General features: G+C 34.7%; 1 protein-coding gene across 3 annotated transcripts; it reads left to right on the forward strand.

Moving 5' to 3' along the window:
* Positions 1–2,403: 2,403 nt before the first annotated feature.
* LOC130807337 (pre-mRNA-processing protein 40A) lies at positions 2,404–19,577 on the forward strand. Of its 3 annotated transcripts, none has more exons than XM_057672518.1 (27): positions 2,404–2,540; positions 3,345–3,411; positions 3,483–3,815; positions 3,925–4,056; positions 6,378–6,451; positions 6,653–6,722; positions 9,681–9,733; positions 9,876–9,933; positions 10,018–10,352; positions 12,072–12,138; positions 12,318–12,392; positions 12,512–12,580; positions 12,674–12,751; positions 12,845–12,931; positions 13,017–13,051; positions 13,185–13,290; positions 13,909–13,989; positions 14,070–14,162; positions 14,233–14,286; positions 14,480–14,596; positions 14,703–14,801; positions 15,230–15,277; positions 15,379–15,471; positions 16,788–16,895; positions 16,976–17,143; positions 18,686–19,063; positions 19,163–19,577. In XM_057672518.1, exons 2-27 carry the CDS (start codon positions 3,373–3,375, stop codon positions 19,295–19,297), a joined length of 2,985 nt encoding a protein of 994 aa, XP_057528501.1. In that variant the 5' UTR covers positions 2,404–2,540; positions 3,345–3,372; the 3' UTR covers positions 19,298–19,577. The 3 variants fall into 3 exon arrangements, with proteins under 3 accessions (XP_057528501.1, XP_057528502.1, XP_057528503.1); XM_057672519.1 differs by having other exon boundaries at positions 2,426–2,563; XM_057672520.1 differs by having other exon boundaries at positions 2,431–2,540; positions 2,975–3,411.
* The last annotated feature ends 5,014 nt before the right edge of the window (positions 19,578–24,591 follow it).

Below are 24,591 nucleotides of genomic sequence, written 5' to 3' on the forward strand. Positions count from 1 at the left end.
AGAGGCCCATAGGCCAGTTACTTCCAAATACCCTAACCTCCCTCCAGCAAAATAACCTCCTGTTTGACCCAACTTCCCACTCTCCCTCATTGCTTGGTTATCCTTCTCCTAAGGCTGGTAACTTCCCATTGCTCCCATGATCTTCAACCTCTCCTCTCTGAAGTAACTTCCTTCCTCACCATTATAAATAGGGATAACCATCAGAGAGGAAGGGGACATCTGAAAAATAATCCTCCTAAGTATCCTTACTCATTCTCCACTTCATTAGCCTACCAAAATTCCAGTAACATCCACCACGGCATCTGCTTGCATTCAGTTTATAATCACTTACTCCATATTCTCATATCCACGTTCTAACTTGAGCGTCGGAGGGGTTTTTCGGGAGATCACCCCTGGACAAGGCTAACGTGTTGTTTTGCAGGAATTCAAGTCGCTTCCTTCCACGAATCGCCGCTCCTGATAACGCTTCCACTTACAGTATTTCAAGTGTTCCCCACTTCCTCGTTTCATAACAGAAACAGTTTTAATACACACATATATTACATATATATAATAATAATAATCATACATGCATAAAATAAATAAATACTATAACAAAAACATTAGAAATATACCTTTTCACTTAATAGGCTTTTCTCCGTTCACAAGTAAATACTACACTTTGAAGAAATATTTTGTGGTTTGCCTATGAACGACTAACACATTTATCTGTATTTATAAGCAAACAACAATCATTAAGCGACAAAACAGTCGACATTAATCTATTTCTGAAATTATAATGTTTTCTTTGCTGCCCAAGTTTTAGGCGACAGATTATGCGACAAATTGGTTGCCTGCGACAAATGTTCTTGTCACCTATTTTGTCGCCTAACTTCTCTACTTAGATTTTCAATTTGTCGCCAAATGGATGTGTTTTTGTAGTGCTAGCTGTTGATAGGTTCTGGTTTTAAGGAACAGGATCAGCAGCTTAGTGACCAATACCGCATTGCACACAATAATGGGCAAACCAACAGACAGCACATCACCAAGCTCACCCAATACAGTCTAGCTCTATGTGGGGCACATATAGCACGTCCAAGTCATCTAGTTCCTTGGTAGATAGGCCACTAGGGCTCGGACCATAAGGAATTGGAATAGCCATTGGGTACTCTCAAAACAAAGTTGCTTAAGCAACTCAAATACTAATCATCAACTAAGGGTTATGGTTTGAGGATTAAGGTAAGATATCCAAGATCAATAGCGATATCGGGTTCATAGTATATAGTAGTGTCCAGCAATGACCCAACACCATGACTTGTGCTAACACCCGTAGCCCCACAATTAGCCCATATCTTTGCAACCAAAGAACAGCAGCATAGACATCCTCTATAGTTCAATATCATTGCTTCATCTTGTTTGAAGACAAAGCATTTTACCCAAAAAAAAAAGATATTTTAACGTCATTTTTACCCATGATAACGATATTTTGTCAAAAAATGGACGTCGCGATTATCCTTATGGGGTAACTCTTTCAGAAGTTCGGTCGAAACAATTACTTATTCGCCTATTTTCCGGCATGTAGAATAAAAAATATATTTAACGTCATTTTTACTCATTTAACGATATTTTTTCAAAAAATGGACGTCACGATTATCCTTATGGGGTAACTCTTTCGAAAATCCAGTCGAAATAAGTACATATTTGCCTATTTTACGACATCTAGATCGAAAAAGATATTTAACGTCGTCTTTACCCATCATAACGATATTTGTTCAAAACGATGCTAACTATCTTTTTCGGTCATCGTGCTGGAAAATAGGCGAATAAGTACGTTTTTTGGATTGGAATTTCGAAAGAGTTACCCCATAAGGATAATCGCGACGTCCATTGTTTGCAAAAATATCGTTATGATGGGTAAAAACGACATTAAATATCATTTTTATTCTACGTGTCGAAAATAGGCGAATAAGTACTTATTTCGACCTTATTTTCGAAAGAGTTACCCCGTTAGGATAATTAGGAAAGTCAAAGGTGATTATGAATGGTCAAAGAAAGTCAAAGATAATTAATAATGGTCAAAGGTCATTGAGGCTGGTCAAAGGTCATTTGGGTAGGTCAATGGTCACTTAGCCCGAATGGCGTAAATTTTAATACTTTGGTAATAGTTATTCGCAAAAAACAAAAATTTAAGGTTGTAATTCGTAAAAGCTCTGAACTTGAAGGCTGTTAATCGCAAATTACTTACAAAGAATAAAGTGAAATTTCACATGGTAATTATGAATTTTTGGCTTTTCAACATAGATTTTTTAAAATGTATAGAGTGAACTTAAACTTTTAACTTTTTCATGTAGTAATAATTTTTTTTGATTAACTTTATACTGTTTTACCAAAACATATCACATACAATATCAAAAAAAAAAAAAATAAAAATTGAACAATGCTTCCTTGTTTTCATGTAATTTGGGTTGAGACTTAAGAGCGCATAGAAATAGCAACACTGCGAAACACCCCCTCGTCTTCTCTACTGTCATCTTTCTCTCCTTACATTTCCTTCTCTGAAGGTAATTCATTTGCTGTTGTTTAGGTAACAAACAATTACTTCAATTATTATTGCCTACAATTTTTTTGATCAATTTTATTTTTTTAATTTATAAATGCTACAATTATTGTTCGGTCACTTTGTCTTTCCAGTATTTTTTCGATTGAATTCTCGACTTTTATGTTTCTGAAATTACGAAATGATATTTGGTTTTTTGATTGCGGAGATATTGTCTAATTTTTGTTTGTATTTTTGAGGTTAGGGTTTTGAGCCTTCATAATTGCTGCAACCAAAAGAAAAAAAAAACTTATTTAGGGTTTGTGTCGATATTCTGACATTAGTGATGCAAGATTTTATAGTACACTAACAATAGGATGTATATGTCATTGGATATCTTTGTGATTGTCGTTCTTTTTCTGAATACGTATGTTATTCTTTTGCTGCTTTTAATCTTAGGGTTTTGGAGAAATTCATGAGCTGGGTTGTACCCCTACTGCAGCTGAGAAGCAGTGATTGTTGGATTATGCATCTTTTATGGAATTTTTGTTAGATGGAAAAATTTCTTTACTGTTATGGGCAGTATAAGTTTGCCTGTTTATACTGAAAAGACTTATTAAGTCTTGAGAATTGTTGGTTTTCTTGTGACTTTTTTAGAATTATTAATTTTTTTTTGGGATTATCTTATTTTAAACCCACTGGTTCCTTAGTTTTTTATTGGTTCTCCTTGGATAGTTTGTAAACTTTATTATGTTATGTTTAGTACACGTATGTGAAATGTTTAATGCATTGTTTATTTTGGATTGGTTTTTTTTATTGCATGTTAAAGGCAGCTTTAGTAAACGCTGATTGTGTCTATGGGTACTGCTCAAAATTTCGCCCCCCCTGTATCACAGGTATACTTCTGGTGCTTTATAGCTATTATGGTTAAATTGCATGCTCTTTATATGAAAATTTTCTATTGCAGTTTCGTCCTGCAGTCCCAGGGCAGCAAGGACAGCCATTTTTACCTGGGCCTTCGCCGCCATTTCCTCCGACTGGACAGAATATGCCGTCTGGTCCAAATCAGCCTATGCACCCTAGTCAACCTATGCAGTTTTCACAACCAATGCAGCATTTACCTCCTAGACCTGGGATGCCTGGTGGTCCTTTATCATCACAAGCTATGGTTATGCCGTATGCTCAACCTAACAGGCCTATGACAATGAATGCACCTCAGACTCAGCATTCTGCTCCGCCCTTTAGCAATCACACACCTTCCGTAAGTGGAATGGGACCTCCTTTTTCCACATCATACACAGTAAGAAATTTAGTTTGAACTTTTATGGTTATATATTACAGCATGTCATATTTTCCTTACTTTACCTGTAACAAATTTTTATGCAATTGAAATTATGACCTTTTTACAGTTTCAACCAGCACCGCATTTGTCCACTCCTTCAGCTCCAGTTTCTGGGCAGCCTTGGCTTTCATCTGCAACTCCAACCACTACTCCTTTCGTGTCAGCTTCACAAACAGCTGACCAGCCTGTGGCTATCCCTGTGAGTTCGACTTCTGTTTACAGATAAACTTCAACATACTCAACAACAATGGCTAAGATTTGCCTCTCCTTTTCCTCTTAGGCTTGTATAACAAAAATGCATTCATTAGGAAGCTATGTCACTTTTGAAGAGTTATTTTCATTATTAAAAATTTTAAAATAAAATCAAATTGTCTTATATTTATTGGTTGGAGATTTTGCTATAACATTATTGATTTGTCATCATTGAACCTTGAATTGATCTTTCTAGAATAATTGACAATCAATGATCAGGTATCTCTGATATTATTTAACTTGATCCATTAGAAGTGTCCAAATCAAACCAAGCATTTCCCTATTTGAGGCCTATATGGAGAGAGTGGAACAAACTTATGGATCAAGGAGTATGAACTTTGGTTTTGATGCTGAATTGGTAATGATTGATATAGGTTGAGTAGAGATACTAAAAGATGTGTGAAGATGTTAGATAATTAGTCATTTACATCACGAGGGAGAAATGGGCTATATCGGTCTTGTCGATGTCTTTTTTAAATCTTCCTCTTTAATATTTGGTCCAAATTTTGAAATTGAAATTTTGTTGAGTTTTCAATCGGAGCTACAATTTCTGGATTTGCAAATGAAATCCATAAATGTAATGTCAAAATTTGCTGGGTATGGGGTGAGATGTATATGATAACAAAAATTTTTGTTTACAAAACTACACTGTTCCACTACCCCAATGTTTATAAGTTTGGGACAGTCAAATGTACACAACCTTATTCTTATTTGTGGTAACAAATATGTTTTTTTTGATTGCCTCTTGGTAGCAAAAATCATCTGCAACATTAATAAATAAGATTTGCACATTATAGTGCAAAAATATTGTCTTGGTTTTGATTGCGATAACTATCACATTGATGCAATTGGTATTTATGCATGAGAGATCTACACTAAAAGCAATTTATTAGATGAGACCAATGAGGACATACTACAGATTTATAAAAACAAGACTTGTACAAAATTTTCACTGTCTTGAAAAAGGTTTATGACAAGGTACTAAAAGAAATACGTTGGTGGACAATGACAAAGAAGGACATTATCAGGAAATGCATTAGTATAGAGCAAGATATGTATCGAGCAGTGAAGAAAAATGTTAGAGCATGTCACAATTGGATTGCATAAAGGTTTTACTTAAGCTCTTTTATTTTTGCAACGTTTTTAGATGAGTTAACACGATCGTTTCCCGTAGATGTGCCTTGGCGCATTTTGTTTGTGGAGGAATTTTTTAGCGGACGATATTTTATGCGGTTAAGTGCTAATTTTGCTTAGAACAATAAAGACAAGAGCTGAAGTTATAAGAGTTTGTTTAAATCAAGTCAAAGTAAGACAGAGCACATGAATTGTCACTAGAGCTCTAATGAAATAAGTAGAGACATTATGAAATCGAAAGAGAAATACATCGCTCCAAGTGAATGTTTTAAATGCCTTAGTTCTATATTCAATAGTAGTAGGGATATCCAACAAGGTGCGACTCACAGATTTAAGTGGGTGGTAAAAATGGAAAGCGGACACTGACTGATATATCAAGTGATTGAGGTGTTCCCTAGAACACTACTATGTGAAGCACAATGTTGTACTTCTAGAAAGGACCATTGTAGGAAGATGGGAATATCGGAAATGCAGATGCTTATATAAATGTGTGACATACTTTGAGAGATAGAATAAATGAATGCGTAAGGAGTTTGGGAGTTTCAAATATTAAGAAAATAAAAGAGTATCTTTTAGATAAGTTTGGGCATGTCTTTATCAATAAAAGAAAAACTGTAATTGGAACTTGGGAATTCAAAAAGAGGATGGTAAAAACCAAAAATGCAGTATGTGAAAGTTGGATACGTTACAAGTACTTGAGAGCATTGCGAAACCGAAAACATTGTTAATATAGTGTAATGAAGGCAGTATAACTCAATGTTGGATACGTTAAGTATAATGTGAAGATGGTGGAGTATGTGAAAGTTGGGGAATTAAATTCTGAAAGTAGTTGAATTTTTTTGACTGTTCATAATAGCAATACAAATGCTTTTTTGTTTAAGAAAATACTTATTGTTTCTATTATTATCTTGATCTTATGGTCTACCAGTTTTGGGGGACTGCTATAACTACTTTGTTGATCTTGCTTATCTAGTTGTAGATAGTAATACATTCTACAAATGTGCTTATGATCATAATTACTGTTTTAGATAAGTTTGAATATTGGCATTCTTGAATTACTTGATTATTTTCATTTTTTTATTTTGAAATGATAATCACTTACGTTTTTAATGTTGTTTTGATCATTAATTTCAGGCTGTCAATCCTCCTGATACAACTCAACAGTCCTCATCTGATTGGCAAGAGCACACCACTTCTGATGGCAGAAGGTGTTGATTCGTATTCTAACACTTAATTAGCAATTGTTTATGTCCGAGTACAGCGCTGTTGAATTTTCCAGGACTTGTAGTTGGATAGTTGTCTCAATTTTCTGAAAAGTAGTGAAGATAATTGTGAGTTATAGATGTTCTATTCTTTTGGGGTTCTTTGGTAATTACTTTCTTTTTGCTTGTTGATTCCTTTGTGAGCAGATATTATTATAACAAGAAGACTAAACAATCCAGTTGGGAGAAGCCTTTAGAGTTAATGACCCCATTGGAGGTGAGTCATTTTTATGTTGAGTTGTGTTTATTTGAATTGCTTTAGAATGAGCTTTTTAGTGATCATGCATCTTTGATGGCTTGTTATTGAATGTTCTTGTCATGTCTGTTGGCAACTTTGAATTAATTAAAATCTGAAAAATACATCAATTGAACAATTTTATTTTATTCCAATTCTCGTTTTGTTTGCATGTTCAACTGGTTTGTAGATGTCATGGCAACTCAGGAAACTACTCTAAATGCTCACCTTGAAGGCAAAATCTCTTTCGCAAGGCAGGCAGTGATTTGCTATCTACACTCATTTTCATAGAAAGGGAACTCTTTTTTTTCTGTGCTATACTGATGTTACGTGATTATGATCTGTGTTTGCATATGTTCTTGTGTAGATTTATTCTCCTTTTTTCCACAATTGGCCTCTCTACACATGCTCACAAAGTTCGCTATCTTTTTTGGCCTTGAACCGACCTTGCCATTCAAACAAAATGCATTATTTTAATAACTGGTGCATCACCTCTAAATGTAATCTTATTTTTTGTGTTGCATTGAAGTCTTTAGAATAGCATGTTTCTACAGTATGTATTTTTTGAAAAAAACAAGTGCTACCAATCCATCCATATTTTCATTAACTTAACATCAATATAGTCTAGTTCAGCCATACAAATTATTAAATATTGGTATATTCATTTTCACTTTGTATAAAAAATATAGCCGCAACACCAAATTTCTTCAATATTGGAGTCTTCAACTTCCTCTCAATTCACAACAAAAACAATGCCAACGCCTTAAATCCATCATCACAGGGTCTACATAAATCAAAATAGATTATCATCGAAAATTGTTGATAACATATATTGTAATTATGTCTGCTCTATGTAATACCACCTCTATGTTTAATTAGTGGCTATGTTTGCATAGTAACTACTATTTATCACACAATATTTTCTTATATCTTATTTTTACGTCTAAGAAAAATAGTCTCGTGGGATCTTGCTTGATTTGTCTCAATGCATATTTTGGTAATATAAACTCCTTTATATTTAATTATGCACAATTAAAGATTTTAAGAGTCAAAGTAATGCATTGAATAACGTGAAAACAAGAAGTTTAATCACATAATAAAACACAAAGGAAGCACTTGGCTACAATTGAGAAAGTTAAGTTGAATGATTATTTACATATATTTTCCCCATCTATTCATTTCTATCTATTGACATAATTCGCAAATGTCAATTCTTCAACTTTTATCTCTTGATGTCATCTTCGCCACCCTCTTTTTCTTCTAAGCTCTTCTTAGTTTCAACTTCCAACCTTGCATGTTTTGTGCATACTTCAGTCATTTTCGCACATGATCTTACAAACATAATCAATTTTCTCTCATTGTATCTTCAATATTTGCAACTCCAAGACTCTTTCCTATATCTTTATTGATTGTTGTCTTTTGAGGTATGTTTACCAATTCATTTAACATGCACATTTCAACTGGTTCATACTCATCTTTTTACGATGGGCTCTTCATAAAGCCCAACATTATGGCATGTAAAATAGTGTTGGCCAAATGACATTCAAATATTTTTGGGAAATTTCACATGGTAGCATCCAGTTTTCATGAAACGCCAATGGTAGCACTTTTGTAAGACTTTTCCACATGGCAGCATCCAGTTTATGCACTATCTAACTACCGTAGCATTTTCCATTAAATTCTTGTTAATTTCCGTTGAATTTATAATTTTGTAAGATTTTTCCACTTGGCAACATCCATTTTTTGTTTTCAAATGTTTAATTTACCATTTTAACTTTTAATTCACCGATTAATTTATCAACGCCCTTAAATGTTGTAACAATTAAGAAGATTTGTTTTAGTGCTTGGAATGCACTTTTTGAACTTATGAAATGCACCTTTTGAGCTTATAAAATGCGCCTTTTAAATTATTTATTAGTGTTTGTAATACACCTTTTGAACTTTATAATACCAATAATTTGAATGAAAATAAAGTTATTAAAACATTTAAAGACATTGATAAATTAATCGGTGAATCAAAAGTTAAAATGGTAAATTAAACATTTGGGAGCAAAAATTGAATACTACCATGTGGAAAAATCATGAATTAAACAAGAATTAACAAGAATATAACGGAAAATGCTACGACAGTTAGATAGTGCATAAACTGGATGCTACCATGTGTAAAAATCTTACAAAAGTGCTACCACTGTCGTTTCATGAAAACTAGATGCATAATCTTAGTGACTTACATCAGTTTCTAGTTCATAGCTCCAAGCCTCCAACTGACGACTTATTTCTGTGGGTGAAAAACTGGGAAAGCTTATGAGATTGTTTCTGATAATTTGTTGTTATTTGAGTTGTGATACGTAATTGCCTTGTCTTAGTTGATGAATTCGAGTATCTTCTTTGTGTGTGCTAAGCATCTAATGAGGCTGTAAATGATGTGTGAGGTTTTGCTGTTTCTCGCTGAACTGATTGATTATCAACCTATGCATAAGCATATGTTCTTATGTTTCATTTGTATATAACTATTATGGTGATGCCGCAAAGATGTGTTTTCATATAGAATCAGAACCAGTATATTGCTGGCAGTATTGTTATTGTTCTTGTTCATGCATATTATGAGAAGCAATAGCTACGGTGCACATGCTTTATATATACTTGAAAGCATAAATTTCATTGTCAATATTGTTGGCAGTTTGGTAATCACATGTATTTTTAGTTTCATTTATTTCTTTTTCTGTTTTATTATACACCTATTTCTTTCCCTCTGCGTGTGGGCACATGTATAATTGTGTGCTTTTAAAGTGTGAACTCAGACTTCTACATACTGGTTCTATATTTTGCGTTTAATTTTTTTCTGAAACTTTTAAGGGGATGAATTAGTTTATTTTGATTATTTTTTGATGAGAAATATTTATATTTTTCTTTTGATCTTATAAATTTCACTTGTCGCAGAGAGCTGATGCATCTACAGTGTGGAAGGAGTTCACTACTCCAGAAGGAAAGAAGTATGTTCAACATTCCATTCTGTATTATAATTAATCACACACAAGTACCTCATCTATTTGGTTACCCTAGAGCCTGGTGCGACGTTGTTGAAATGTTGCTCTATGCTCCTATGGATTAATGATTTTCTACACTGCTTATCAGGTATTACTATAACAAGGTTACTAAGGAATCAAAATGGACAATACCTGAAGAGTTGAAGGTAAATTGAAATCTTTGGACAATTATTCTAGGAATCGCTTTCTTTGGGTTTGTGTACCGACTAATCTGGCGCTGGGCTTTGCAGTTGGCTCGTGAACAAGCTGAAAAAGCAGCTAGCCAGGGGTTGCCGAAAGATACTGTGACCTCTGAGGAGACACCTGTGCCTGCTGCTGGTGTGGCTAGTTCCAATGGCTTATTGTCTACCTCAGGTGGAGGTTCGACTTTGTTAAGTACAACACCAGCTGTCAACCCATCACCTGTGGTTAATGTTGCGTCATCAGAACCTTCTTTGGGGAATTTTGCTACTCCACCTATCAAGGATGTATCAAGCTCTCCTGCAGCTTCTATTTCTATGCCTGCTGCTTCTGCAGTGGGAGATGTTGGGCTTTCGAATCCCTTGAATCCCACCTTAGCAATAATGTATAAGCTTGTACCCTTGATCTCTTTCTTTCTCCTTTTTTTCAGTTGAACATATGCCACTTATTGCTTAGTGTTTGATGTGTTTTGATTTTTACGCTTTATATGGGTGCAGTATCACCTGAAGCAAATTAAACGTTATTTAGTCTGGAAAAGTTAATGTATTACTTTGAAAGGTCTGTTACAGATGTCTATTCACAAAGAGTAGATTGCTCATCTAGTTACTAGCCTAGTTGCATTTGCTTGTTGGTCTGTTATGTAACTTACCTTGCCTCTACACGTGATCCTCATCTAGTGTAGTGTCACTACGTGTTACTTGCATTTTGTAAATTGTTGTGGAGATCAGCTGAGTGTTACAAGAAACCACTTTTGAGTTGTCAATTTGGAGACTGAGTTTTAGTCCTTTTTTAAATGTGTTTTGGAAAGCTTATGCTGTGCTATGATGCTTACTTTTGTGACAGAGAAGTGGACTGGGTAAGCCAAGTTGTTGACAGATTGTGTCGACTTTAGGCTGTGTTGGTTTCAGTCCTTGAGGTCTCATCACTCTTGTTTCACCGATGCAAAACATTGCATTAGTCGGTGTAGCAATACTATATTTTTAATTGAGAAAAATAGGTTTGATGCAAGTTATTAAATTTTTTTTGAGGTCAAATTGTGTGGTGGCCATTCTTTGAGAAAGAAGGCGTGAGATATTGAAAGCAAGGTACCAATCATTCTTGGCCTTTGTACTGTCCCTCAAAATGGGGGAACTTCATCAATTTCATTGGGGTAGGACTAGTGAAAGGGAAAATGGGAGTGTTTGCAAAATGGTTGTTAGCTTTTTTAGTTGTCTTGTTTGACAAGCTAGAAGTGTTGGTTTATTAGAGAAAAATTGAACTAACAAACCAAAAACTAATGAAAAAAGCCAACCACAACAGCTTTTTCGTTTTGGCTTAACCTTTTTTTAACACTTGTTTTGGCTTTGTCACCCATCAACAAGACAAAAGCCAACATAAAATCTAATGTTCTGTGACCCTCGTGCTGTTATGCCTTGTTAACCAGAGGAAGGAAATTAGTCTTTAATGACTGGGGGATTTTCCAAAACCAACTAATGCTAATGGCATGATGGAAATTCAAGACTAGGGATAGGGATAGGGATAGTTGGAGGCGCCATATCCATGTTTTAGACTACTGATGTCCTCTTAGATTACCTTTTGGTGTTCTTGCCATCTTGCTTTTCTCGTTCCTATTATTATTAGTTTTTTGTTTTCTTTTGTAGTTGGTTCTACTTATTTATTTTATTTATATGCATTTAATTTATCTTTCCCGTGTAGCTACGTCTCCTTATCTTTCTCGAGCCAGGGGACTTCTTTGGCCGCGCTCTCCATTATGGTTATGAGTTGCCGCCGTCCTTCCCTCCTTAGACCCTGTCCATAGTTTTTCTATGAGTGGGATACACTGGGTAGGATGATGATGATGATTTTGTTCAAGACTGCTTGTGGAGGCTATTCTAGTAGTAAGCAGGCACAAGACTTACACTTTAGCCATTAACAGCATCAGAGGGGGGGAGGGATAAGATGGTGCTCATTATGGTTCTAGGAATGCTATATATTTCTTATGTGCAAGTTTTCATACTCATCCCAGTTACTTGCGTCTTTGAGCCTCTCGGTAAAAGGGCGCAACAGTCCAATTATGTAGAAGTCAGTTATCTCCTGCTGGTTCTAATTGCACTTTCCTCTTCAGGAACGCTTCTGATAGATCCCAAGAACTTTCTACCTCTACAGATGGAGCTGCATTGCAGGATCTTGAGGTAGGGTTGCATGGACTTTGTATTAACTGACAACTGAATGTCTGACTTTCAATTTTCTTTGCATCTTGGTACTGTATTCTCTATAAATTGATGCTTACTGCTTACCAAAATGATATTGACACAAATGATTTTTATAGTGTAATACTTTATAGAGTTTTTCTGTAAAATGTGAATATTAGGAAGCACACAAAGGGAATGTCGATCTTAGTGAGAAACAAAATGATGATGAACCTCTAGTTTTTGCCAACAAACAGGTATGCAACCATCAAATGACTTTTTTCGACATGACTTTGAGTTTTGTATGTGTTATATCCCCCTTCTTTGGTTTCTAATCGTTTCTTTCTGTACATTGACTTGTCCTCTCTCTTCATAGGAAGCAAAAAATGCCTTTAAGTCACTTCTTGAGTCTGCAAATGTTCAGTCTGACTGGAACTGGGATCAGGCAAGAAAGAAGCTTTGCGTGCGCATAATGTTGTTAATTTAAGTTTATCAAGTTAGTATGCTAAAGGTTTATTGTTTTTCAATCTAACATCAGGCGATGAGGGTGATTGTCAATGACAAGAGGTATGGGGCTCTGAAAACTTTGGGAGAGAGGAAGCAAGCATTTAATGAGGTAATAATACATCAATGATGCCTTTTCCCCAGGAATAGTTTGTGTGTGTGTGGTTTTTATCCCTGTAAATTCATTTGAACTCTTTTGTTTTAGTATTTAGGACAGCGAAAGAAGCAGGAGGCTGAGGAGCGACGCCTGAGGCAGAAAAAAGCAAAGGAAGAATTTACAAAAATGTTGGAAGTATGCTGCCTGTCCTTTTTAGTTTTTTCAGTTGTTAAGGTGTGGAATTGGATGTATGATAATAACATATCTGTTCATTTTTAAGGAGTCGGAGGTTCTTACATCATCCATGAAATGGAGGTATGTGTTTGGAGTGTTAAAAGCCCTCTTCCCTCTAGGTTTTCTCAAATTAAAACAGATGCTCTGATTCTGGTTTTAGATTGCCTGTAGTTTTTTGAGTTTTGAACCTCTGCTCAATTTTTAATGTCATCAGTAAAGCTATAACTCTGTTTGAAGAGGATGAACGATTCAACGCTGTTGATAAGCCCAAAGATCGGCAAGAACTTTTTGAGAACTACTTGGTTGAACTTCAAAAAAAGGTAAGGCTTGCCTTTGTACAGCATCAACATCTTCTGGAAAATCAATTTAACTTTAATCAACCAAATCGTTAAATAGATGCCATAATGTGATATCTAGAGTTTCATACGTCTGTTATAATTCAATTTTTCGTAATCTTGTCTCTGGGTTTAGATGTTTGGCTGCTATGTGAATGATGTCAATGCCTCCTGATTAAGCATGAAAAAGTTTATTGTGCATTTTTATCCAGGGGACTAAGAGAGAAGTGTTTGTTGGACATCTTTTTTAGTCAATAAATAGTGCTATGCTTTGTCTGAAGGCTCATATTTAAAAAACAACCTTCCATAAAGTGAAAATAAATATTCTTCTGGCCACAAGTACTGGCCAAAAAATCAATGTACTCGGATCAACAAAATCGCCTGAAGTTTCATGCAAAGATAAGATTTATCACAAAGACTGATATCTTGGTCTGTAGTTAGCATTTTAATTCATGATTATCTTGATATGACAGAAAATATGCTGTCGAATTTACTGGATGAAAATTATGTCACTAGTATCTTGCTGAAGCATGAGCTATATCAAGTATACCAACCCATTTTCTGTATTTTAATTTTACATTCTATTTTGCTGACATTATTCAGGAAAAGGAGAAGGCTGAAGAAGAGTATAGGCGGAATAGAGACGATTACTGGAAGTTTCTTGAGTCTTGCAGCTTTATTGAGGTCCATTGTGGTGGCTTATTTTTTTAATTTTCTTTTCAAGCATATAACTTCCGTTTGTAAGTTTATTTTCGGTTGTTTAGGCCAACAGCTTATGGAGAAAAGTTCAGGACCGCTTGGAGGACGACGAGAGATGCTCACGTCTTGAAAAGATTGATCGTTTGGAAATATTCCAGGTTTATTGCACATTTAATTTTCTTCTTATCTTTACTGAAAGTTTTTGTTTATAACTGTGATGTTTGCCAGGATTACATTCGTTTCTTGGAAAAGGAAGAAGAAGAGCAGAAGAAGCTTCAGAAGGTTTGCTTCTTTGATTTTCATTGTGTTTGTTTACATGCATTTAGCTGCCCTCGTCATCACCCACTTATTATTGGTGGTCATTGATTTCTTTCCAAGGTCCTAACAGTGGCTTGGTGTTTTGTTTCAATTGCATCATAGTCACAATATTGTTTGTTTTGAGGAATTCTCATGTGATTTAAAGTTTTCATATCAGGAACAATTGAGGAGAGCAGAGCGAAAAAATCGTGATGAATTTCGTAATATGTTAGAGGCTGATATTGCAGGTGGTGTTATCAACGCGAAAACAAGCTGGCGTGAATACTGTGGAAAGGTGCCATCCTTCTCCTTAATTGAATACTGATGGGAAAAATAAGATAAATAGAAACTTGCATGCAGGATATATGGTTATATTTGCCTCTTATTTTCTCAATGAACAGGTCAAAGATTCTTCTGCTTATCTTGCTGTGGCACGCAACACATCTGGGTCAACTCCAAAAGATTTATTTGAAGACGTGGTTGAGGACTTGGAAAACCAGGTATAAATCTGACGTCCATATTTATGTTTTGATTCATATGCTTCACGATTTTTGCATGGAATATTAATATGATTTTGACAATGGTGATCAATAAGAAAAGACACATTGCAATCTCTGGGAAAGTGTTAGAATTTCTTTTAACCTGTGATTTTTTATTCCAACCTAGACGTATATATTTATAGTTTATCATGCTAATGTTCCAAATTATGTTAATTGTTTGTATGCTTCACAAAAGTGAACTGTTCAAATTCACCTATTTTTTTCCTTTTCCTTTTTCTTTTTTTTGGGAAGGCGGGGGCTACTTACTAGATGTGGACATAGAGTTGCTTAGACTTCTACTGGTTTAAGGTCTAAACATCACTTTATCTAGGGCTTTATGGCTATTCTTTTGCTTTATAAAGACCTCTTGAACTTTATTCTCCTGGCAGTATCACGATGACAAGAGCATAGTAAAGGATGCAATGAAATTGTGCAAGGTAAGTGAATTGACTGGCGTTTTGATTTTGGTTATACCAGATTATGTTGTATATTCTGCCTTCTGTTGATTGATGCACATGTACTTCATTTTTTATTACAGATCACTATGACTTCAGCATGGACCTTCGAAGAATTCAAAGAAGCTCTTTTCTCTGAACTCAGATCTCCTTCAATTTCCGATACTAATTTGAAGGTATATAGAAAAACTTGTTAGCACAATATAGTTATAGTCTTATGGGTTGGTGAATGGTCTCTACCTTGATCACTTATTTGAGTTTGAGTTCTTCCCCTTTTTCACATTTATTGTTACTTCTCTCAACCAAGAAAGAGAAATTAAAGGAAGTGAATAACCCGATTGATTCCCTTAGGTTCCCTTGTTGTTTGGTTAGCAAGAGAAAGGGGTTTCAACCATTGCTTAAGTTTTCTTTTTTATCAAATAACTAAAACTTGCATCACTAATTAGCTTTGTTTTCATCTTCACCTTCATAAATAGGTCCCCACTCCCCAACAATCATCCTTGTGCAAACCTTATGTACCATCAAAACATGTTTTCTTGACAATCATGAGCTGCTGTTCTCTCTTTTGATTTCGAATGAGTTATTAATGTTCACAGCGAGAGCAGCCTATCATGATCATTATGGATGTAAGTTACTTTGATGGTTGAATCTGACTAAAAGATTCCAGAAATGGCAGTTTGTTGGCTGAATTTGACCATGATAATGTCAAAGCATGGCGCTCTTGATTCCCATCGCTGCACTGAGGTAAAGCAGTGATCACATACTGACCACTTCTTTGACATAGTATCGATTGGCTACCACGTGTCTGAGGGTGATTAAGAGGCTTTGAAGTTGTAACTTACAACTTGTAAGAGGTGTTGATGTTAAATGGTTATATGGCTGTCGCTTATCATGGTTATTGGCAGTGATTGACATGTAGGTGTGATAGGCTTGTGGTTATTTTTTTTAATGATGGTAGATTGTGAGTGGTGTGAGGTTGGAGTAATGTGCTAATATCTTGTGATGCTGGGAAATAGTAGGTTTGGGAGTGAATTTTCCCTTCAGGAGTGGAGGGGAAGGTAAGTGGGTGTCGGATGGGTTACAAGAGTTAGTGGCATCCATATTTGATTGGTGGAATAAGAATGTATCAAGAATGACATTTGAAATGCTCAAACTCAACATTTCCCCTTCTCAACCGATATTAATACGGGTTTGGACTCCGGGATTTGCCTGGGAGAAAAAGGTCTCTTCAATAAATCAACGTAAACCATAGATCTTGAATTTAGGCACCAGACCAAGGGATTTGGAAATGTTTTGGTAGCGACGATCTCACATTTGTTTGCTTTGGTATATAAAGATCCCTTTGATAGCAACCAAATCTCATGTTAATTTGTTTTGTTTCATGTAAGATCTCATATTGTTGGGATTAAAGCTTTGTTCTTTATTGATTTTTTTTCGTTTAGAAGATTTTATTTTGTAGCAACAGCTTGATTGGCATGGCATGTGTTTGCAGTTAGTGTTTGAAGAGCAACTTGAGCGAGTCAAAGAGAAGGAAGAGAAAGAAGCCAAAAAGCGCCAGCGTCTGTTGGATGACTTCACTGATCTATTGCGGTCTTTGAAAGTATGTAGGAAACTAGGAATTAGTGTTTTGTGACTGCTTTATTGACTCCTGTTGCTTACAGCTTTACTGTTGGCTTGTAGGAAATAACTCTTTCTTCTACTTGGGAAGATTCTAAACAACTCTTTGAAGATAGTGAAGAGTACAAGGAAATTGGAAGTGAAAGTTTGGCCCAAGAAACCTTTGAGGACTATGTTGTTTACCTTCAAGAAAAGGCAAAAGAGAAGGAACGAAAACGCGAAGAAGAAAAGGTATACATTATTGATTTCTACTAAATTGGGGTATTTCTTATTCTACTTGATTGATCATATAATTCCTGCTATATCTTTGGTATCTTCCTTACCATCACATTCTCTAATATGAACCTCTGCAAAAGTCGGTTCCCAGTTCATCATAAAGTAAGATTCTTTTTTGATAACTCCCTTTAACCTTGTCTCATCCTCATTTCTCTTAGTTACATCGCTCTAACTATCTGCATCTTTGTGCTGGCCCTGTCAGCCACATAAAACCATCAACAGTTGACAGGACAATGTAAAATTGTGCATCACTCTTCTCACTATGTCCTTGTTTCTTTTCCACAACTTCCCAGTCTGCAATTTTATTTGTCACTACTCACTATCATGCGAGTGGGATTATGGACTGCGACACAAATTGCCTGGGACAGTGATTGAATTTAGTGAGGGTGGTGCTGATTAGGTGATTGATTTGTGGTGAGATTTGGGTCACAAGTGACTTTTGGTCAAGCTTTTAAAGTATCAATTTCACGTAATTACATTATTGCTGCTGCTGGCAATTATCTGACATTTTATATCATGTTGTCTACAGTCTTGCTCTTGGTTTATTTTTTCCACATTGGTAAGGTCAGAACTTATAAGCAGATTATTTTTCTGAGTTTTTGTCCCATGAGATAGAAAGAATTTGGACATTGCAAATGTCTTGTTATAAGGCCATCACAGAGTGGTTATTGTGAAGCTTTGATTTTTTTTTTTTTGGGAATGAACCTGTGAGAATATATGAACAAATTTTTAATGGGGCACTTACAGGCACTGGTGAGATGCTATTACCCTCCTTTGCCTTGTGCTATTGAGACACATTGTTATGGTTTATTGTTTCTGGTGAATATATCTTGATGCAAAATGGTGGTGGCTATTTTGTGTTGCAAGTGGTGAAAATTTCCCTTATTTTATTTCAACAATGTACTGTTAAGATATTGTTGCAATATTTTGATGGGTACAATACTGAGTAGTTTTTCTTTCCGCATTTGGCGGCTTGGATTAGTGAATGTTGTACTCCACCAATCCCACATTCCCTTTGAGTTTGTCTATTTATAGAAAGGGCTCTCACATAGGAAGAGTAAATGAGGCTGACTCAATGGGTCAGAAGGAGTATATGATTTTTGCTGGTTATATGCACGATGTTCTGCTTCTAGTCTGTTTTTTTTGTTTTTCACAAGACTTTTTATTCAGCAATATCTATTGAGTTTACTCCATATTATTGATCTTTTGGGTAATCATGAAGGTCTTGTGTTACTTTTAAAATTGTATTGGTATTTCAAACTCCTTTTTAATGTTAACATTATTATTTTTAGTTTGGAATATGTTCAAGAGAAGTAAACTTTGGGAGCATATTTACAAACTGAGGGATTATCTTTAATTGTTCATGTTATTTTTAGGCTTGATCTAGAGAATGTAATTGTATATTTTAATTTTCTAAAACCTAGTACTCCTATTAATTAATTTTACCATATAACAGCTTTATGTCCAACTGATATATGCTGCTAATGGAATTTTTAGGCTAAAAAGGAGAAAGAAAGAGAGGAAAAGGAGAGGAGGAAGGAGAAGGAGAGAAAGGAGAAAGATAGAGACCGTGACAGAGAAAAAAGGAAGGAACGTTCTAAGAAAGAGGAATCAGATGATGAATCTATCGATGCAAATGATAGCCACAGCCAAAAGGAAGAAAATAGGAAGGAGAAGGAAAAAGACCGAGATAGAAAGCATAGGAAACGGCACCATGAAACCGTTGATGATGTTAGTTCGGACAGGGATGACGATAGAGAGAGACGTACCCGTAAACGGCACCATGACATTGCTGATGTGAGTTCTGACAAAGATGATAAGGATGAGCACAAGAAATCTCGTCGACATGGTAGCGAGCGGAAAAAATCTCGTAAGGTATGGTAGCTCCATAATCTAAGTATCCCTAGTTAAACATTCATTTTACAATAATGTTAAGTGTTTCATGTTTTCCGCCCTTTTGGGCTACTTCTACAGCATGAATACTCACCTGATTCTGATGGTGAAAGTAAATACAAACGGCACAAGAGGGATCACCGTGATGGTTCACGAAAAGGTGGCCATGATGATCTTGAAGATGGCGAGCTTGGTGAGGATGGTGAAATCTCGTAATCCTCAAAGAGCAGTGAACTTCTTCCCTTAGCCCTCACTTTGTATCAATAGAATAATTACTTGAACTCCCATTTAATTTTTGGTCTTTTTCCTTGTTTTTCTAGCATCTATTACAATATGTCTATGTGTTCATTATATCTGCTTGGCCAAATGATCTATTCCTTGTGTTACTGTCTAATAATAGGAAATATTTTCCTGTTTGTGTTGCGCACTTTGCATTTGGCCTTTGACGATCCATTTGAATTGTGAATGTAATTTAAGAATGATAGTCTTTTTTGTACCTTGTACATAGTAATTTTTATTGGCTTCAAAAAGGTTCGATGGTGACCCGACTGCAGTGTGGTGACTGGTGAGCAATGAAGAAATACTTGTGGACTGGCCATTGAAGGTTTGTTGAATAGTTTATATGATCTTTAACAGTGCAAGTCTATAACATGATTTTCTAACGGGGAATTTCTACATGTTTAAGGCTATAAATATGTTTCTCAAAAAAAAAAAAAGGCTATGAATAGGAAATATTTTAAGTAAATGGTTTTTAAGTTGGCTTAGTCATTAGCTGGCTTTTAATTCAAAAAGTATTGTAGTAGAACTGAATATATACCCTTTGACATCAAAGGCGGGATCCTAAGGGTGGGTGAGTGATGTCAATTGTCAATTATATTTTGGGGAAAAACAAAATACTAAAGAGAAGGGAAGGCTGGCGGCAGAGTACCTGCTGCTGCTGCCTACTGGTGTTGACCTTCTCGAGTTCCTCTGCTATTGGCGTCGAGTTGCCATTTATGCATCCTCCCTTGCTGAGTTATTGTGTTGCATCCTTTCTTATGTTTCATTGTTTGGTATTGTAACAAATTTCCACACTTTTTAAAATCTGACACTATTTTGGTAAATTACTAATTCTCCTTGCCATTTCATCATTTATCTGGGTATTCTTGATGAATTTGATAACACAATAAATTCTTCTGATTGGAAAATCAAGCTTTTTATGTGATTGGGGATTCTTTCGTTGATTGTGGTGGGAATACTATGGTTTACCCTATTCTTAGTCATGAACTTTCCAGATTCCTTGCTCTAATGGCCATCTTAATCCCTTTTTTGTATGTCTTCTGCTTTTTATTATTTTCATTCTTATTTTTCATGTGGGTTTGGATGATTTTGTTTTTTTGGGGGGTAAAATTCATGTTAATTTTGATAATCCGATTATAATCTTGGTATAGTTTGGAATTAATGTTGACGTTATCCTTTTAATTAATCTAATAATCTATAGATCTTAATATTTTTTATGTCCTGACCATTTGTGGATTTGAGATTTTTTTTTTGTTAATGAACTTCTAGTTTTTTTTTTTCCTGAAACATGGTGTTTTTGTGTTAGTTTGATAACCATAGTTTTCTTATTCAAAAACAATAGGAGCAAGTTTAAGTTGAGTATAGAAATGGATTGAATGTATATGTGGATATTCCTTGGTTACCATTGTTTTAAAATTTGTCTGATGACATTTTGCGTTCTTTTCAAAATATGAAAAAATTATGATCCGGACAATTGCTTTAATTAACTGTTGTATGTAATTTTTTTACTTTGATGAATGTAATTTTTTGTTTAAATTATTGATATCGCGTGTTTGCTTTTCGAGATTCGCCTCTGCCTTTTGTCTTTCATTTAGTAAAATTTGAATTTTAATGTGGCATTTTTGATTTATATTTTGTAAATTGAGTAGGATAAATGAATATTAATTAAAATTTTCTAATGGAATAAAAAAAAAAATCAAACTTTCTAATAGGAAAAAAACCTCTAAACTTCTATTTGTTTTTTATTTCTAGAATTGTTTTCATGGGTTATGTGATGGTTAGGATTTGAAGTGGTTAATGGGGCGTCTTAGAACGAGTTAATTGAGTTATGTTAATTGAGTTGAATTATATGATATAAAGTAAATAATAAATAGACCAAATACTTATTCACAAATTTTTTTGAGATAGTTTATTAAAGAGGCTTTATTTTGAGCAAGCTTAATATATAAATTGAAATTTTTTAAAAAATGATTAACTAGATAGTTTAAAATATAAAGTGCCTTATTACGCATCTAATTTCTTGTTAGGTTATTTTCTTCTCCCTCAACTTCCGTATTTTACTTGTAAAATTTTCCCATTTCCTATTGTATTTATAACAGAATTTATTCAATAGATTAATAATTTTTCTTCAACCTAAATTGCAGGTAATGTTTATCTACTCAATTTTGCATATTTTTAAGGATTTTTAGATGTGTCATATTCAATTAGAATTTGATTATTTGTATTGAATCAAAGAGTTGTTCAATGTTGAATTTCGAAATAAATGATTCATGAGTAGTTTTAAGGAGGTGTTGGGAATGATATAAGGAAGTTATTTTGTAAATAATGCATATATTATGGAAGTAAGTTTTTTTTATAGAATTATTTATTTTATTTTAAAAACAAAAAATGGGTTAGGCCCAAGATTGTTAAAATCGTGCTTCAAACTTAAATGGGAGACGAGTCTCAGAATCGGATTCTAGAATCGAATGATTCTACAATTTTACAAAAATAAGATGTAATTGATAATTTATATTGTTCAGCCATTTTATTGTAAAATAATACTTAAAATTCATTTAATATTTTAAAAAATTTGTAATTATTCTAAAAAATACATATATACTTCTTATTTGTTATCTTTTCCCCTTATTTTAATGAATTGAGAAACATAATAAGATCTACATTAATTATATAAACAATATTTTAGTGAAACATAAACACCAAATAAATACAGTGATAATGATCCTTAATAAATTAAGCATCACTAAGCACAGTGATCTGAGCATATAATAGATTTATCATAGCTATGTAACACTTTCAAAGCCCTAATAATTTCATAACACTAACGGAAATAGCTCAATAATTTTCACAATTAATAATGCAAATGCTATCAATTATGAACACCAATTCAATTATTAATAAGTTGGTAACACCAATTCAATTTTACTTTCAATTCTAATTGATTTCGATTTTAGTAACGATTTAAATCGTTAGTGTGTACTTTAACCGTAAAATCGTACGATTCTACGATGTGAAATTCGATTTTATAACATCGGCCAAGCCTTTGTATGAGACGATCTCACTATGAGACGAGCCCATATAATAATTATACAATTTCTTTAATTTTATCTCTTACTCAATTGTAATACTTCATTTGTAAGAGTGTTTTTATACTCCGTTGATATAATATAAACGAGAAACTACACACGACGGAGGACGTAGCCATCATTGGTTGAACCTCCTTAAATCTTTGTGTCCCTTTGAAAGTTTTACATTATCAAACATTTATTTAGTTCATTAATATTATTATCGTTCATCAAAGTTCTTAGCATCGTGTTGATATTAGTAATTATTTCAGTTACTCTTATCAAAGATTAAAGTTCTGGGAATCAATTTCCATTAATTATGAGAATTAATTTTCACTAATGATGGGGGTATGAGAGCCATCTATATTACCTTTTTGTAGAATTGTTGATAATGGTTATTGAATTAATGATGCTATAGGGGATAAAAAGTAGAGTATAACAAAAATTTCCAATGGACTATGTTATCAAAGATCAATTTTCAATTAACCCCATTAAATAGTGAAGCAGTAGTAATAATTTTTAACATACAAATATATATTCCATGCTAAGAAAACAAAAAAAGTATACTTAATGTTATATTCATGTGGTATAGGGTACCAACCAGGAGGAGCAGCACCCATATCTTCCACAAACCAACCTATTTCAAGCAGGTGGAAAGTGCTCCTACAAGACAGTACACTAGCTGCTTATTCACATCCCCAAGCCTTGGCTTCTTCAGAGATTCAACAGATCATCGATCACTACCGACAAGCAGCCATAAATGCCATTTGAGCAGGTTTTGATGGTACATAGATTCAACATTATTTGTGTTGATTAATAAGTATAAGTATGGAGACTAAAACATTAATTAGTTAGACATTCTTCACAGCAACTCCAACAGTACTGGAGTTGTTGTGAAGTCACCTAATGCTTGCTCTAAGTCTAGATACGGCTTTTGCCCTCTCTCTTTACTGATGTGTTGATTCTTCTATTTTCTACTATCCTTGATTGGTTGCTAGTTTCGGTGGATATTGACTTTGAATAATGTTTTTCCAGTGGATTAAAGTTAATAGATATAGATATAGAACATGGATATTGGTGTTTTTTAGTCTTTGCTCGATGGTTTTGTTTTGTTCTCAAATTTCCCTTCTTTTTGTGTAGCTTATTTGGTGGTCTTAGTTGCTTACATTACTGATTTTAATATAAAGCTAAATAAAAGCACAATTCCTTTGTTGATTCATTCATTAATGATTCATTGCCTTTTGTTCTTCTACTTTTTAAGTTTAAATAAGCTCTATTCCTTTGCATAATTCTTTTTGAGCAGTAGGTGCATTCGAGATTTTTAGCGATCTTGACATGTTGTCTTATGTGCCATCTTTTACTTACTTTCTTTTGTATAATTCAATACTTACTGATTTCTTGTTTTCATAGGTGTCTTATTTTGATTCATACTGTTTATAAGAAGCTAAGATACAGCAGGCTGGTGGGTGTGTAGTAGTGGAGTTCATTGCTGATGGTAATGCTGGTAGGGTGTTTGGTGCTCAAACTAGCCTCAGTATACTGTGTTGCACTGGCAGTTGCTGCTCACTACTGAAATAAATGGGTGCTTTGAATAACCTATGTTTGTATGCACTAGTCAGTGCAGTAAGGGGCTGGATTGGTCCGTACCTGATGTTCCCAATGCCTCCTGATGCCACTGCTGGCTCTTTTCAGCTGCTAATCCGTAGAGGAGTTGTGTAGTTTAAGGCCCAGCTGCATAGAGTGAAGCTGCTGCCTGAGATGCTGATTGCTTTCTGCTGGGAGAGTGGGTGTCTGACCTGTTTGCAAACCCTGATGCTGCTGCTGGCGATCATTGTAGCTGCTATTTGGAGTTTCAACTCTAATGTGCTGAGTCTCTGTTGCCTGTTCTGAAAACGTGCATTTTGCTGCACTGCTTGCGGGTTCTAACCTATGCAATCGTGTTGCAGCAGCGCTGTCCGAGTGTTGCTGTTGCCCCGTAGCTGAATTTTGAGTGGAGCTATTCTCTTGCCTACTGCTCCGTAATTAGGACCGTTAACATGTAGTACTAAGTGGTATCCTAATGTTTTTGTAAGGTTAATTGGACAAGTCCTCTTGACCTAGTTTGGACTTGTATAGGTTTTATGGAAAAATTGAAATGAATAAGATAAATTATCAAAAAAATCCACG

This window comes from Amaranthus tricolor, chromosome 3, assembly GCF_026212465.1.
Source record: "Amaranthus tricolor cultivar Red isolate AtriRed21 chromosome 3, ASM2621246v1, whole genome shotgun sequence".
Lineage (NCBI taxonomy): Eukaryota > Viridiplantae > Streptophyta > Magnoliopsida > Caryophyllales > Amaranthaceae > Amaranthus > Amaranthus tricolor.